The sequence below is a fragment of the Periplaneta americana genome, chromosome 16, assembly GCF_040183065.1.
Source record: "Periplaneta americana isolate PAMFEO1 chromosome 16, P.americana_PAMFEO1_priV1, whole genome shotgun sequence".
NCBI classification, from domain to species: domain Eukaryota; kingdom Metazoa; phylum Arthropoda; class Insecta; order Blattodea; family Blattidae; genus Periplaneta; species Periplaneta americana.
The window spans coordinates 8,374,755-8,387,160 of record NC_091132.1 but is presented as its reverse complement, the minus strand read 5'-3'; the positions used below and the strand labels follow the sequence as shown (position 1 = coordinate 8,387,160).

The window sequence follows — 12,406 nt, the reverse complement described above, 5'->3', positions numbered from 1 at the left end:
ATTGCGTAAATATTGGTGAGGCCGAGTATGATATCTACATGCAGAGTGGCAGTTCTACTTTTAAGTGTAATAAGTATGTGAGTGCAATGAAATCAACACAGGGGGACAACACGCCAGTGCGTCCTACTGCTCCAGGTGAGAAAAAAGTGATCTCACCTACAAAAAAAAGTCGTTTTACCTTCAAGGGATCTCAACCTACCGAGCCTGCCTTCAGTAGATTCACTTTCCGTCCAGGTTGAGACTGTTCGACTAAATAGTGTGAACATTCTGGACACAGTGAGCGACATTTTGGAATATGTGAAGAGTCTCCAAAAGGAGATGATAGAACTTAAGAACGAAAATGCGGCTCTGAAAATTCAGGTGGCCGAAATTTTTGTGAAAACTAATTCTAATGTACTCACTAATAAGGGTAATCTCCCTTCTGAATCAATGCAATATGAATCTGTGCAAGCTAAGGGCCCTAGGAAGTCTTACGCTGAACTTGCAAATGAAAATTCTATCCTAAATGTTAAAATGGCAGAAATGTTATCAAAGGGGTGCTGCCCCTCTAAATCATCTCATAGTATTTCTTCTGTTGGTCAGTCTAATGACCCCATTAAGAAATCATATAGCAAGGTAGTGTCTGTGAACAAAGCTGCTGACAACTTGCATACTTGCAATTCTGATGCGTCAGCAACAAGGAAGTCTGTGTCAACAACTCCTCCTGCTAATGATAGACATAACAATATTGAACTAAATCAGGCCAATGCTTCAACTTCTGCCAATGTATCTGATGGTTTTCAATTAGTTACTCGCAAAAAAATATAAAAAAAGAGAACCTAAAGTTGGAACATTGGCCATGAGTAGCATTGAAATGGCCCCTGAGAGAATTAAAACTAAATCTCTATTTGTTTCGAGATTTAGTTCCAAAGTCAACACAAACAGTATAGAGGACTCCCTGAAGAATCAACTTCAGCTAAGATCTCTTGCTGTAACTAAACTAAAAACCAAATATCAATCATATTCTTCCTTTCACATCACTGTTGATGTGAGGGATTTCGATTCCATTAACAAACCTGAAGTTTGGCCTGCTGGTTGCCTAATTGCACCATTTTATGGTAAATTAAAGCCTGAGCAGCACTTTGCGCATTCTGCTAATTCGAACTCTGTTGATTCTCAGGAAATGCCTCTTAGTCTTAGTCTTGCTCGCTCTCATTTTCAATTTTCAGTTCTATTAATCATCTCGAGATTTTCTACCAAAATGTTCGAAGACTTAACACTAAAGTTGATGAAATTTTTCAGAATATAGTGAATATAGTGATTAATAATGATCTCATTATCTGTCTCACTGAAACATGGTTATCTGAGTCAGTTATTAATTCTAATTTATTTCCAAATAACTATACTGTGTTTCGTGCAGATAGACTGTTTGAAGACACTAACAAAAAAAGAGGTGGTGGTGTCCTAACAGCGATTAGCAACCAGTTACCTTTTACTAAAAGACGTTTTGACTTAGAAATTATTAGTGAATGCGTTTGGGTTGAACTTAGAATGACTGATGGTTTTAATATGTTATTAGGTAACCATTATTTCTCTCCTGATACAGATCATATTCACTTAAAATCTTATCTTAATTTTCTTGAAAAAAATCTCGACACTCATAATTTTAGAATAGTAATCCTTGGTGATTTTAATACTCCTGGTATGGACTGGACAACTGGTTCCAATCTTAATGATACTCATTATTACTCTAAAATTAAGGCTAAGGATTTATATTCCTCGTCCTGCCTTCTTGGATTAATTGAAATTAACTCTACCGTTATGAGTAAAAAGCTTCTTGATTTGGTTTTTACTAATGATAAAAACAGTACAGTTAAACTTGCCGATCACTCTCTAGTTTTAGAGGATACTTATCATCCATCTATCTCTATTTATATTGAAGTAAAATTATCGTTACCGGAACACTCTCTAATCAGTTCTTATTTAAATTATTCTCAAGGTGATTATCTGAATCTTTATTCTGTTCTATACAATTATGATTGGACTATCATATATCAGACTACTGATGTAAACACTGCTGCAAATTCCTTGTCTCGAATTATTAACAATGCTATATCCCTTTGTGTCCCTGTCACCTTTGTTAAAAAATCGCACTATCCTAAATGGTTTTCAATCGATTTACGTCAGCTTATAAAGAAAAAAAATAAAGCTCATAAAAATTACAAAAAATATAAAACTGATCATCATTATCAAATTTTTTCTAATTTTAGAAAACAAGTGAAAGCCATGATTAAATCTGATAAATTCAAATGGTTACAATCAATTGATGATAACCTAAAGCATGAACCAAATAAATTTTGGAAATATGTAGAAACTTTTCGAAAAACTAATAGTAATCCCACAGAACTAATAATAAATGGCGTTCACATCACAGATGAAAAAGAAATTGCAAATGCATTTGCTTGTCAATTTAAATCTGTTCAACAAAATTGTAACTCTAATTTCATTACTAATGATTCTAATATTACTGACTGTTTGTCCCTGCCTAATATTACATTCGATGATGTAAATAAAGCTATTAAAAAGCTAAAGCCTAATAAATGTAAAGGTACTGATAGCATTCCTAATTTTATAATCAAGGGTTGCTCTAATATTCTCTTGCCTGTTTTAACTTTTTTATTCAATCTTAGCTTAAAAACAGGAATTTACCCGTCACTTTGGAAGGAAGCATCCATTATTCCAGTTTTCAAAAATGGTAATAAAAACAGTGTTACTAATTATAGACCCATTTCTATCCTAAACAATTTTTCTAAAATTTTTGAAAAAATTATTCACAAACACATCTCATTTTATGTCAAAAATAAGATCAATTCGGCCCAACATGGATTTACAAGAGGGAAATCTACAACTACTAATTTAGTTTCCTATCTTAATCTCATAATGCCTATAGTTGAAAATCAAGGTCAAAATGACTCAATTTATTTTGATTTTAGCAAAGCATTTGATGTTGTTTCTCACAAAATTTTATTAAATAAATTAAGTAATTTTGATCTCTCCACTAACTACGTTAATTGGTTTGAAAATTATTTAACAGATAGACAGTCTTGTGTTCGACTAGGTAATTCTCTCTCGGTTCCATTTAATAGTTTATGCGGTGTTCCTCAAGGGTCTACATTGGGACCTCTCTTATTTTTATTATTTATAAATGATATAAGTAAAAGAATAAGTTCTAGCTGCCTTTTATTTGCGGATGATCTCAAAATCTTTCGCAAAATTAATAGTTTGGTTGATTGTCAAATTCTTCAAAATGACATTAATTCAATTTCACAATGGTCTGTTGAAAATGGAATGAAAATTAATCAATCCAAAACTTTTGTTATTTCCTTTTCACGGAAAACTATCTCCCTAAAATTTAACTATTCTCTCAGTAATGTCGTAATTACTAGGAAAGATTGTATTAGAGATCTTGGTGTCCTACTTGATTCAAAATTATATTTCCATGATCATGTGCAATATATTTATACCCATTCGTTAAGAATGCTTGGTTTAATTAGGTCTATAACTTATTCTTTTTCCACTCCTATGTGTTTATTAATTTTATACTATACGTTGGTTAGATCCAAGCTTGAATATGCATCTGTTGTATGGAACTCCATTACTTCCACTGACTCGGCTAAATTGGAGAATATTCAAAGAAAATTTATTTCCTTGTGTTCTTATAGATTTTTACCAAATTCCGATTATAACTATGAGATTAAATGCAATTATTTCAATTGCGGTAGTTTGTTCACCAGACGTCAGGATCTTGATTATTTATTTTTTTGTAAAGTCATTAAGGGTGATATTGATTGTGAATCTTTCATAAGCAATATCAGTCTTCGTATTCCTGCTAAAGGTTTAAGATTTCATAAATTGTTTTATAATAAGAATCCTAAATCTCTCTCTCCGGTCTGCAGATGCATTAAATATGCTAATTTGCATGGATTCAACTTGGATCCATTTAATGTGTAGTATATCTTTGAGTTTTTAACTCACTGATCTAATTTTAATAATTATTTGTCCATTTTATTTCTTGCATTTGGTCTATTGATTCATGTAGACCATTCCATTATTTCAATTCTCATTGTACTAATTTTATAATTTTATAATTATTATTTGATCAATGATTGATGTAGACCATTATATTGTTTGTATTTCATCTCATTGCCATTTTCTATCATTCATTCTCATCATCATTTGTTGTTTTGTTCTGTTTTGTATCGTGCAAAACTGTAATTGGCCTTGTGCTGTTGTTTTTGCACGTTAATATTCTAAATAAATAAAATAAATAAATAATAATTATTATTATTACTACTACTACTACTACTACTACTACTACATTTCAATTCATTCATTTGTGTTGTTTTTGAATTGGGTCTATATCATGTATTTTGGAATTATCTATTAATTTTGTCATTATTGTTATTTTATTTGTTTTCTAATATAATAATTATTTTTATGCACTGTTTTTGTAATTCCTTGTTCATTGTAGATCTTGTGCTAACTTTTATCTTGTGCTAAACTGTTATTGGCCCAGGCTGTGGTACAGCACAATAAATATTAGTAAATAAACAAATAAATAAATAAAAATTATTATTATTATTATTATTATTATTATTATTATTATTATTATTATTATCATGTATTTTGTTAGTATTGTATTTGTTTACTCTCATTATCATTATTTATATTCCATTGTTTTTTTATATTCATTTTATTATTTCGTCTTTTTGTATTATTGTCTATTGTTTTGTATTGTGCTGAACTTTAATTGGCCTCTGGCTGTTGTACAGCACATAAATATTAATGATAAATAATTTATTATTGTTGTTATTATTATTATTATTATTATTATTATTATTATTATTATTATTATTATTATTATTATTATTATTATTTGCTTCCCTGGGTAAAGCAATAGCTAATTAAACACCACTTATGTAATAATAATACTGTGCAGTACTGCATAGCACATTCAGCATTTTCTTGGCAATGCAGCATAGCACATACATCCTTACCAAAATGATCATTTTTATATGAGAATGCATCCCAAAATTAATGTGATTTTGAGACATTGTTCAAGTTAGGTGTTAAAAGTGATGTGAAACTATTAAGAATTTCCATTTTAATTTTAATATCAATTTTTATGTTTTTTCTTGTTTCCTGATAATTTAATATTTTGAAGTTTCAGCATTTCCCAATTCCAGTCTTCAATTGTATTTTGACACTATGGCTGTGTATGATGGAGGATTTTGGGCTCAGTTTGTGCAGTCTTCTCCCAGCCGAATGTAGAGACACACATAAGCTTAATTCTGTGGAAATCCTTCTTATACTGGTATAGTGTTGTTTTTACTGTTTTAAGCAGTAAAGTGTCCCTGGACTAGGTACCATTAGGCACATCCCTTGTTCTGCTTCCAATGATATGGAATCCCTTTTTAATTTGTGTGTTACAAATTCAATTTGTTTTCCGTACTTTAATAAGCTTGCAGACCAGAACCTATCAGTGCTTTAAGGGACACCATTGGGATGCATATTTCATATCCATTACGGTGACTTTTTTAAGTTTTTAAATAAATGCAATAACTAAACTAAAATAATTTGGCTGTAATTTACCTCTATTCATTACGTTAATGTTTTTTTTTTATGAAAATGCAAATTTATTTCTCTCATATACGTAGATTTGATATTTAAAAACATAATACCAGCACCATCATCAATTATTTCTTTGTTCCTGTCACCATTGCGCCAATCACTGCTGTTGCCAGCACTACATTAATCTTCACTGTTACCATGTTCATCTACTTTCATTAAGAATTAGCAATCTGACCTGTTCCATCCCTGTATGGATTAAATATACATATTTGATGTTCTTATAAAATGTACTAATTGTAAACTTTTAAAAAAAAATTATTTTAGGGCTTTCAAGTTACGTTAACAGCTTTGAGAAATCTGGTTGACAGGAAAGTTAATGAGAAAACAAAAATGGTTGGCAAGTTTAATGAACAGATAAATAAGGATATTACAGATCTTCTGGCTGAAGTTGGAGACATCAAAGAGGAAGCCAATGTAAGTTGACAGACAAACTTCATGTTGTGTCTGTATCCGCAGGGGATACAGTCTAAAATCTACCATGGTTACATGAAACTGTGGATAATAGCAAACCTAGTAAATATCTCTTTGGTAAGCTGCTACTGCAGGACAGTGAAAAATTAATAGTGAGGGTAATGTCACTAAGGACAATGTTAGTGACTGATATTATCAAAATTTATGAATATAGAGGAGTGTGACTAAATTTAAAATTAGTGTGAAACTCTTCAGATTAAGATGCTGAGGTTAACTGCGTAATACTGAAACCACGGTTACAAATTCCTCATATAATAGGGATTACTATAATTCTCATGCTTATGTTTCGAATGTGTGGTTGTAAGAAGTGTCCGGCAGTGAATATGACTTGTGAACTGATTAAGGAGAAAGAAATGTGAAAAGTTGCAATCATGACAATGTGAAAATTTAGGCTTACATAAAATTGCAGTTATCTTAGTTATTGCACAAAATGTAAATGTTAAATTATGTCATTTGCAGTAACAGTTTATTTTAACTTACGAAGTTTACATTGTGATAAGAAATAATCAATAAATTTCCATAATGCATAAAAACCGATTTTCATACTGCTCACAGTTGAACAATGTAGATGGCAAAATGCAACAGCATATTCATTTATTCCTTAAATAGCTATGTACAGTGAAACCTCTCCTTACGGACACCCCCAAGATACGGACACTCCTCAAATACGGAGAGATTTTTATGTCCCAACTGAAATAATATAGAAATAATGATAAATTTAACTCTCGTTTACGGACACTCTCAGACACGGACACGGACAGCTGTTTCACAGTCCTAAAGCTTGCTTTACCTCCTGACTGCGGACAGAACTTGGATTTGAAGACCTAATGTGTTACAAGAATGGAAAATTTAGTTTCGAGAACTGTACAGAAATTCTTTAACATGAAACATAACATAAGGGTCTTGTAGGCTACCACTAGCCCAGCCGGCTACCCCTTGTTAGCTGGATAAACAGAGTCATAAAATTTAATCTGTCTGATGGGTCCCAGGTTTCCGCGATCGTGAAATTGTATTCGACACATGATTTGGTTAGTAGGATTATTCTTTTCACTTCAATCAGTTGTTCTGTTTCGAGAGACATGGCACCTGAACGTAAAGGTTAAGTTGAAAACTGTAAATTATAGTACTGCGTAACTGTAGACCTAGAATAAAATTGCATGGCACAGTACTGTATTTTCCTTTTTTTCCGTCTTATCTACTGTAGTTCAAAGTTGCAAAGAATTTACTGTAGTAGACTGTATTTAGAATTAAACTACAGCAATACATTTCATTTAAAGCGTGAAAGAATACATAATGCATATTATAAATGTACTGTTAGATTGGGGAGCCTCCCTCCCAATAAAGGACACCTCCCAGATGCGGACAGATTGTTACGTCCCATCGATGTCCGTAAATGAGAGGTTTCACTGTATTCTGTTATGGATTTAATTTCACTTGTCAGTGGGAGAATCCCCAAGTTACGTTCTCTTCTGTGTTTCTGTCATTGAATATATATATGATTAATCTTGTTATTGCAGCAACCCTGGTTGATAGATATTGAGTCAAATCCAGAAGAAGCAAAGGTGACTTTAGATGCCCTTCATGATCAGCTGGCTGAATGCCAAAAGAAAGCTACAGAATTCAGGAATTACCAAAAGACATTCAGAGTAAGTTACGCTGAAATATTAATTATTATGTCTTCGTGTAATTACTGATGTTTGGCTGTGCCAGACCTCATCCAGCTGGCAGTGATGCGTCACTGTTGGATAGAAGGTTGGAAGAACTATTACGTAAATACGACTATTTAAAATATATTCATGTAGACACAACTGTAATGATGAAAAATTAAAATAAATCCTGATTATTAATTACACAGAATGAACCGTACATAATGTGATTAATTTCAATGGGTTATTCTTTGAGATATTTCAAACAAAAAGTTTAATACAAAAGTTATGCTCGTTTTTGCTTCCTTTTCGAGAAATAAATTGTTTTGTGTTAAACATGTCATAGCGTGTTTTGGAAAAACCATTGATTTAATTCCCAATATGCTCAGTCAATTTAAGAGGGCAGTATATTAAAACAGTAAATGATTGAAAGACTTTTATTTTGTCATTCAAATGTGCAAAAAATTGATTCGAACAAATATAACTTTTTGTTCTGCAAAGGAATTTTAAAATGTTACATTTATTTGGATCAAATTTCTGCACATTTAAAGGACAAAACTAAAATTCTTTCAATAATTGATTATCTTAATACACTGCTCTCTTAAACTGACTGAGCATATTTGAAATTAAATGAATGACTTTCCCAAAGCACGCAATGAAATTGATAAATGAGTTCTATTCAGTCAATACTTAACATAAAACACAATAAAATATGTTATAACAACATTCAAACTGATTTAAAAACAAACGTTTTCGCCAATTTTGACTGGCATCTTCAGGTCGTGTAGGTCGAATAGAACGTGTTATAATAAGTGAACACTTGGTATATGACATTAAAAAGAAAAGTTAAAACTGTAATATCACTTAAAAACAGAGAATAGAACATAGCAAAAAGCCACCACGTTGTGTGTGGAAGCACGAGTCGTGTCGCCACCCTCATGGATTCAAGATGTTCTTCCAATTTTTTTATTTTTCCTGCTTTCCATAACGGCCACACGACTGACCTGTTCCTAGCATCTTCAAATCTATCTTGAAAACTGTACCTGCAATGACAGAAGAGTTTTGCTGTTCCCTTGGGTTACACATGCCTCTTTCAACACAGTGCTTCCACACACAACGTGGTGGCTTTTTGCTATGTTCTGGTCTTTGTTTTTAAGTGATATTACAGTTTTAACTTTTGTTTTTAACGTCATATACCAAGTGTTCACTTATTATAACATGTTCTATTCGACCTACACGACCTGAAGATGCCAATCAAAATTGGCGAAAACGTTTGATTTAAATCTGTTTAAATGTTGTTATAACATGCTTTATTGTGTTTTATGTTAAGTATTGACTGAATAGAACTCATTTATCAATTAACATTGAACTTAACGGAACCAATATGCCTTTAAAATTACGCAATGAAATGTTTTATATAAACAATTTTTATCTCGAAGAGAAAGGAAAAACGAGGAAAATTGTATGAAACTTTTTTGTTTGAAATATCTCAAAGAATAACCCTCTGAAATTAATGCCATTACTTACAGTCCAGCCTGTATATAACATGTCTTTGTCCTCTCACATTAGCTGCTTCTGTTCATGAGTATGAGTAACAATAATAATAGCACAAAAATGTATTACAATTGTAATTACAGTAGAACCCCGATTATCCATCACCCTATTAACCGATTGTCGGATTATCTGTCTGTCATTATCTCCTTTGTCCTTACACATTATGATCTACTGTTCGAGTGACCTGTTTAATTTCTCTGCAAAACGCTTTCCAGAAGTGCCAAAAGAATACATGTTGTGCTAAGTATCGAAAAGAGGAACTGTGGTTCATCTCACATCGGAATACGAGGTTGGAGTTACAACTGTGCGAGATTTAATAAAAAACAAGGATAAAGTGTATAAATTACTTAAAAGTACAACATGAGACCTATACTTTTCCTATCTTTCCACAGAAATCCATCATAGAAAGTTTCCATGACTCTTAGAAACCCGTCATTGACATTCATTCATTGTGTTCTGTCACTCCAAACCCAGCATTCTCCAGTCTTTCCTATTTTCTGCCTTCCTCTTAGTCTCCGCATATGATCCATATATCTTAATGTCGTCTATTATTTGATATCTTCTGCCCCGACATCTTCTCTTGCTCACCATTCTTTCCAGTGAAACCTTCAGTAGGCAGTTTCTTCTCAGTCAGTGACCCAGCAAACGTTTTTTTTTCTCTTCCTGATCAGTTTCAGCATTATTCTTTCTTCACCCACTCTTTCCAATAGAGCTGTTATATTTAAAACTTCTGATCCACCGCCTAATGTGTTAAAACACATGCCCATGGAGAAAATTACGAAACTGCATTATGCAACACTTAATTTATTAAAGTCTTCTATGGTACGGATTATCCGATTTTTTCGATCAATCGTTCAACCCACCCCCTTCATTACCACGGATAATAGAGGTTCTACTGTATGTACTTATTGTATTTAATTAAAACGATGTTCACTCTAGATGGAAGTTACCCGATTTGACATGCTTGACGATGTTATGAATGGTGTAAAATTACGACAACTTCTATGGGACAGTGTGGAGCAGTGGGAGAAGCAGGTAGCAGTCTGGACCACCATCGAATTCGATAAGCTTAACCCAGAAGAGATGAATGTGATCACAGCCAAGAATGTCAAGAACATCCATCTGTTTGAAAAAGGATTGCCACCGAATCTTATTGTTCCGAAACTGGATGCAAGTGTTGAAATGATGAAAGAGAAAGTAAGTACATGGTTGCTGAATTTTGTTTGGTTGATATCATAGATTTTCAATGTTTGAATCCAAATAGATTTCTAATCTAACAAGAAGTCCACATCTGTGGAGTAAGGGTCAGCGCGTCTGGCCACGAAACCAGGTGGCCCGGGTTCGAATCCCGGTCGGGACAAGTTACCTGGTTGAGGTTTTTTCCGGGGTTTTCCCTCATCCCAATACGAGCAAATGCTGGGTAACTTTCGGTGCTGGACCCCGGACTCATTTCACCGGCATTATCACCTTCATTTCATTCAGACGCTAAATAACCTAGATGTTGATACAGCATCGTAAAATAACCAAATAAAAAATCTAACAAGCAAACATTCTGATGGGGGCAGACAAATAAGTTATTTTTTTCTTCCACCATGTTAATAATGTCAAAAGAAGTGCTTATACAAATTTTGGTCACTCAACCGAAATTACGAGGCCCTCCAGAAAGTGATTTTCCCTGGGGCCACTTACAAAAAAAGCAGAATTGCATGGAAAGATTTATTGAAACAGATACAGCAATTGTTGTGCTATTTGTCAACATATTCCCCCACTGGAATTGAAATATTTGTCATACCACGGGGTCAATTTTTGTAACCTTGTGTCGTAGAAGTCAGCCGCCTGGGATCAGAACCAGCATTTGACAGCCGTCTGCACCTCTCTGTCGATCCCACGATATGACAAATGTCTCAATTCCGGTGGGGAATATGTTGATAAATAGCTCAACAATTTCTGTGTCTGTTCCAATAAATGTTTGCAATGAAATTGTGTTTTCTTTCTGTTAACGACCCCTGGCGAACTTATTTTTTTATGGCCCTTGTAATTGCAGACGAGTGACCAAAATTTGTATAAATACTTCTTTTTGACATTATTAACATGGTGGAAGGAAAAAAATTAACTTTTTTATCTGCCCCCATCAGAATGTTTGCTTGCTGTTCAATTATAAAGTAGAGATAAAATATACTGTTGGCAAATTGTCTTCTAAGAAGCACCAGTCCTCTATGTTGGGTGGTCTCGAAAGGAGACAGTAACATTTGTTTGTTAGATGTCTGTTTAGCTAATGCAACAAGCTGAAATCTAACCAAAGCCACAGTTATCAGACTTCAGTTGTGAAGAAATAATATGCAAAAATTGATAATAATATAATTTATTATTATTATTATTATTATTTACACTTATTTCGAATTATTACTTCATATATGCTCCAGTTCAGCACGTTCTCATTTAAATACATATTCAGAGTGATCCAATAACTTTCACTACCTGGAATACCTCTTTAGTTTTTAGTTACGTGAAAGATTTTTGGCAGCACTTATATGGAAAGGAATAGTGTTTGTAAAGAGGGAGACAAATTTTCTTTGTGGTTGAGCATTTACTAGAAATCAAAGTCACCTTCAGTTTTTTGTGTGACACTTCAGGACTCTTCATTACGAACATTATAGACAAGGTTGTAACGAATTCAGTGATATTATTGAAATAAAGTTTTAAGTTTTTAAAGGTAATGAAATATTTAAAAATGTGTGAGTATTGGAATTCAGATTCGTTAGAAATTTCGTTTTCTCCTTTACTACACAGTTATTCTAGTACAGTAAAAATATTTGGAGGGAATACCTCAATAGTGCTAGAAGGAGGAATTTCCTACAGATATACAACGTGTGATATTTTAACTTGGAAGTGTAAGCCCATATCGGTTCGGTATCCCCTGATTATGTCTTTCCATTTTCCATAATCTTTTGTGTGCGTGATTACAAAATGTAGAATGTCATTTAAAAAAACAAAGAGGACATTAATATCTCTCACTGTGATACCATGTAAATGCTGTTGAGAAACTTTTCAGTAACGCAAAAATA

The 12,406-nt window shown here is 33.0% G+C and overlaps 1 protein-coding gene across 12 annotated transcripts in view; it reads left to right on the top strand.

Annotated features, from left to right (window-relative positions):
* Dhc16F (Dynein heavy chain at 16F) overlaps positions 1 to 12,406 on the top strand; it is a 166,846-nt gene that overhangs the window by 51,820 nt on the left and 102,620 nt on the right. For all 12 annotated transcript variants that reach the window (XM_069812845.1, XM_069812841.1, XM_069812842.1 and 9 more), the window contains 3 exons: positions 5,935 to 6,084; positions 7,659 to 7,787; positions 10,281 to 10,538. In XM_069812845.1, the coding sequence (XP_069668946.1) occupies positions 5,935 to 6,084; positions 7,659 to 7,787; positions 10,281 to 10,538 (537 nt within the window). The remainder of the gene's footprint in view (positions 1 to 5,934; positions 6,085 to 7,658; positions 7,788 to 10,280; positions 10,539 to 12,406) is intronic.